The sequence below is a fragment of the Penaeus monodon genome, chromosome 34 (genome assembly GCF_015228065.2).
Source record: "Penaeus monodon isolate SGIC_2016 chromosome 34, NSTDA_Pmon_1, whole genome shotgun sequence".
In the NCBI taxonomy this organism is placed as follows: Eukaryota; Metazoa; Arthropoda; class Malacostraca; order Decapoda; family Penaeidae; genus Penaeus; species Penaeus monodon.
In genome coordinates this window covers 26,273,511-26,274,183 of record NC_051419.1, presented here as the reverse complement: position 1 = coordinate 26,274,183, position 673 = coordinate 26,273,511, and the positions used below count along the sequence as shown (strand labels likewise).

General features: G+C 38.3%; 1 protein-coding gene across 1 annotated transcript in view; it reads left to right on the top strand.

The window, feature by feature from the left end:
• Positions 1-673, top strand: part of LOC119594865 (ionotropic receptor 93a-like) — a 36,843-nt gene that overhangs the window by 1,381 nt on the left and 34,789 nt on the right. Inside the window, 1 exon segment of the mRNA XM_037943945.1 lies at positions 96-249. Within this exon segment, the coding sequence (XP_037799873.1) occupies positions 96-249 (154 nt within the window).

Sequence of the window (673 nt, the reverse complement as noted above, 5' to 3'; positions counted from 1 at the left end):
GAGGCCTATATAAACCAAAAACCAAAACAAAACAAAAGAAAATAAATCAAAAAAAACACAAGAAAATTTGACTAAAAAATCTCCAACCCCACCAGATTTCACCCCTCAAGGAAAACCCTCACCCCAAAGGCGAAGGAGTGGAGGCCGAGTGAGCCATCCTTGAAGAGCCAAAGCGGGAGCGAGGAAGAGAAAAAGATGTCCACGGGCGGTGGAGGGCGGGCGCGCGAGAGCCCCGGGGGTTTTGGCGGTGTGGGCGGTTTTCCTCGGGGGACTGACGGAGGGCAGGGGGAAGGTTAACGTTTTTGGGGGGTTTTTGAGGGTCTTGTTGTTGTCTTTGTAGAATTGCTTTTTTGGGTTTTTTTGGTGATTTTGTATTTTCTTTTTATTTTATAGCTTCTTACTGTTATCCAGTTTCGTTTTTATTTGTGTTATTTGTTACTTTTTTTTCTATTGTCGTTTTTTCCCTTTCCGTTTTTTTATATTAATTCGTTTTTTTATTTTTTTTTTTTTCCCTTTATATATTTTAAAAGTATTTTCTGATTATTTGCCCTCTGCTATTATCATTATTGTTTTATTTTTTTATTTTTCCTATTGCAAGCCTTTGCTATAGGCTGCTTTTTAAAGGGGTCTCGCTATTTCTTTGACTTTTTTTAGGGGGCTTTTTTTAGAACTA